This window comes from Diospyros lotus, chromosome 2 (genome assembly GCF_014633365.1).
Source record: "Diospyros lotus cultivar Yz01 chromosome 2, ASM1463336v1, whole genome shotgun sequence".
Lineage (NCBI taxonomy): Eukaryota > Viridiplantae > Streptophyta > Magnoliopsida > Ericales > Ebenaceae > Diospyros > Diospyros lotus.
Window position 1 is genome coordinate 3,966,027 of NC_068339.1, and position 3,793 is coordinate 3,969,819.

Consider the following 3,793-nt stretch of genomic DNA (forward strand, 5'->3'; position numbering starts at 1 on the left):
GTTCTTGTGGTTGTGTAATTTTATTGTTATTAATCCTACTGTAATCATCATATATTTAGATCACAAATTTAAGAGTTTTTAAAAGAGTTAAAATTATTAATTTTTTTAAAAATTCAATTTACCCCCTCTTGGGTATTTTTCTAGGCAACAATTTTTTTCTAACATACACTTAACATAAATCAAATAAATCCAACACAAACACGTATGATCATCAATAAAGGTAACATACCACCATTTGCCAGAAAGAGTAGAAATTTTAGATGGACCCCAAACATCATTATAAATTATATAAAAACGCTTGGTAGGGTTTTGGTAAATATATAGAACGATAATTTTTTGCCAAGAAACAACTATCACATTGAAAAAGTGAATAATCCATTCATTTAAATAATGCAGGAAATAAACATTTCAAACAGACAAAACTAGGATGGTCTAATCTAAGATGCCATAGCATAATTGTGTCTGAAACAAGAATTGAATTAGTACTACTAAAGTCCTGAACTTTTTTATTACCAACAGAGATATCATCAAAATAGTAAAGACCTTCAATCACCCTAGCACACCCAATTATCTTTCTCAAAGTCTGGTCCTGAAATTCACAATGAGAGTCAAAGAAAGTGGCGCGACAATTAGATTTTTTGCACAGTTTACAGACAAACAAAAGATTGCAGGCTAATTTAGGAACGTGGAGGACATAAGTGAGATTAATATTCTCAATCAATTTAATAAGTCATTTGCTTGCAATAGGTAAAAAACTATCATCAACGATTCTAATTTTTTCATTACCAGTGCACAACCTGAATGGCTTCATATGCAGGTCGAAGAAACAGTAATCTTAGTATTTATCCCATCCTGATTCAACTACCCCAGTAACAATATGAACCCTTTGCAATTGTTTGTTTATTTGATAGTGTAATATGAGAAAGGATACAAACGAACTCAATCAGATGAATAGTAAAGACAGATATCAGTACCCACGAATTACATTCTAGACACCAAACTTGGATTTTATGCCATTGACAACATCTTCATCTACTTGGAATGCTTTTGTCAACACATCATTAGGTATAGATGGTTTTGAAGCAAAAAGAGTCAAGGGCAGGACATCAGTTCCTGGTAGTTGACTGTTGAAAGCAGTAAGGGTCAGGGCCTTCCCCGTCCCATTATTCATCTGAAAGTGAACCAGCCCTCTGGGAATCACAAACATCTGCCCAGCAGTCAGAACCTTTGAGTAGAACACATTCCCTGTTGTGACAAACCCTACAAGAACCTTCCCTGTAATCACTATGCCGGTCTCTGTTGAGCGAGGGTGCGAGTGAGGTGGATTTATTCCACCGGGAGCGAAGTCAACCCGATTCATGGAAAGCCCTAGCGTGTTCAAACCGGGGAATGCAAGAACGTTTCCGGCTGTGACCTGCGCGCCGAATACGTTACTTGTGTTGCCCTCGTTGATCAGCCCGTCGAAGAAGAAGTCTTCTGAACTCACTTCTGAGGCTGGTTTGCAGGGGAAGCCATTAACACTAATAGAGGAATTAAGATCTGCAACACAGAAGTCCTGTAATGGTTCAGGATCAGCAGAAGAGTAAGGCAAGGGCAAAAGGAGCAAGACACTTAAACAGAGGATCAGCTGGACGCAGGAGCTTGAGAGGGTGACCATGTTAGCCATGTGCTTTAGTTTTCTACACTTTTTAAAAAGATGAAGGTATTGGAGGGGGATTTATAGAGGTGGAAAGTCATGGTTTTCAATATGCTGGTCTTTCGACTACACAAAGTCCCCCTTAAAAAATACAGAATTAGATAACCAAAGAAAAATTGGCGGGGATTAGTTTGGTTTGATATGGTAACACCCTATCACTTATAAGAACCCAAATTAAATTTAAGGAATGGAGACTTTCTCAACATGTTGATCTCAGGAGGCTTGACCCAGTCAAGCTTTTTATTTTTAATCCTCATTAATAAGATCAGACTAGATGATCAAGAGATTTCACATGTGTTTAATTGTCGTTTATAGATTTAATTATATCCTATTCGATTTGGAAGACAATGTCATTAACTCTATTGGGTAAACTCAGTTTAAGCCGTTCACGCGTGGGCCTTTCAATTTAATTGTTACAACCCCATTGTACTGATGGCCACGTACCTTGACTAATTTATTTAACGTGTTTGATTTGGAGACTATTGTATACATATAACATTTACCCAGATATACCTGAGAAAAGAAAACAAAAGTCCAAGGTTTTATCATCCAAAAGAAGAAGAAGAAGTCTAATGTTTTGGACAGCAAGTGGGGATTAGAGTAAAATCAGCGATGTTATTTCATGTTTTATTATTTCATTTACATGAAAGATTGAACAATTCAAAATTACAACTACCGTCACATAGATTATTACGAAATTTATCACAAATACCTATAACTAGACTTTTTCTTTTCCTTCCCATCAGATAATAAGAACTGTTGAACACGTTGTTGGGCAAGAAGAAATATTTGTGAGGCCGTGAGCATCATATCTATGATATCACGATGGGGGATTAGAAAATCTCTTTCTGGAACAATTCAAGTAGTCGAGTCACGATAAATTAAGATTCATACCAATAAATAGTAGAAATCAATTCTTTATCTTATGCGATGAAACAAAGTCTCCACTTACGATTTATTTTTTTATCGAAATTGAGGGCATGAGTGACGGGGTCCACACAAAGACGATCATCTCAAAAAAATCTCTATTATTAGAACCAATAATAATTATAAGGGTCTTAATAACAAGAAGAAAGAAAGAAAGACACCGATCGTTATTTTTTCTTTGGGAGTTTGGGTTGACTTTGTGGCTGTATTAAAGGGAAGTTTAACTGAAATGGGCTAGCACAAATCCAAGTAAATTTGGTGGATTGTCTTAGTATTTCAATTTTAAATTTTAATATTTGAATTTATTTTTAATTTTATGTTTTGAATATCTATTTTAATATTTTACTTGCTAAAAGGTTTAACTCTTGCATGAACTACATTAAATGTCCAGCTCTAGGTGTGTAAAGACTATGTCTGTATCCAAATTTATTCGAAAAGTGCATTAAGGGGAAGGTCACCTGCCCCTGAAGATTAATCAAGCAAAATTCAGACACCCTAGGTGAATCAAAAAAAAAAACCTTCATTATTAGAACCAATAATAATGATAACGGCCTTAATAATAAGGAGAAATGTTGAGACTCGACACTAAACCTTAGGGTTTTACTTAAGCAATCACAGACTATTCGATGGTCTGAATGAAACAATCATTCACAGTGTTGGAATCAAAAATACAAACACAGAGAAACAAAAAATGAAACGGAGGCACAAGAGTTTTTACCGCGGTTCACCTCAAACTGAGGCTACGTCCACGTTGAGCTCGAGAGAGAAGAGCTCACTGCAATATGAGATGAATAATCATATTACACCCTCATAAGCCCTCACTAACAAAACCCTCAAAAACAATCAATGGTTCGAGAAAACAAAACTGCCGATCAATCACTTAATACAGATTAAAGGCAAACCTATCGAACCATAAAAACTATACAAACATGTACAGAAAAGAAATCGGGAACAAACCAAAACGAAGCCCTAGCCAAAAGGCGAGAGCCTTCAACCCGCAAGAATAACCCGACTACCTTTCTGATTTTTCTTCGTATTTTTTGCCTCCCATGGTTCACATCTCGAGGCATCAATAAAAGCGATTAAGAGCGGCTGGGATTGCGCCTCATAAAATGTAGATGGATGGATCAGATCAAATCGTGCAAGCACGATTATAATCCCAACAGAAAA

The 3,793-nt window shown here is 36.1% G+C and overlaps 1 protein-coding gene across 1 annotated transcript; it reads right to left on the minus strand.

Moving 5' to 3' along the window:
* Window positions 1-973: 973 nt before the first annotated feature.
* LOC127795088 (germin-like protein subfamily T member 2) lies at window positions 974-1,700 on the minus strand. Its single transcript, XM_052326544.1, has one exon. The coding sequence runs from the start codon at window positions 1,664-1,666 to the stop codon at window positions 989-991; it is 678 nt and encodes a 225-aa protein (XP_052182504.1). The 5' UTR covers window positions 1,667-1,700; the 3' UTR covers window positions 974-988.
* Between the last annotated feature and the right edge of the window lie 2,093 nt (window positions 1,701-3,793).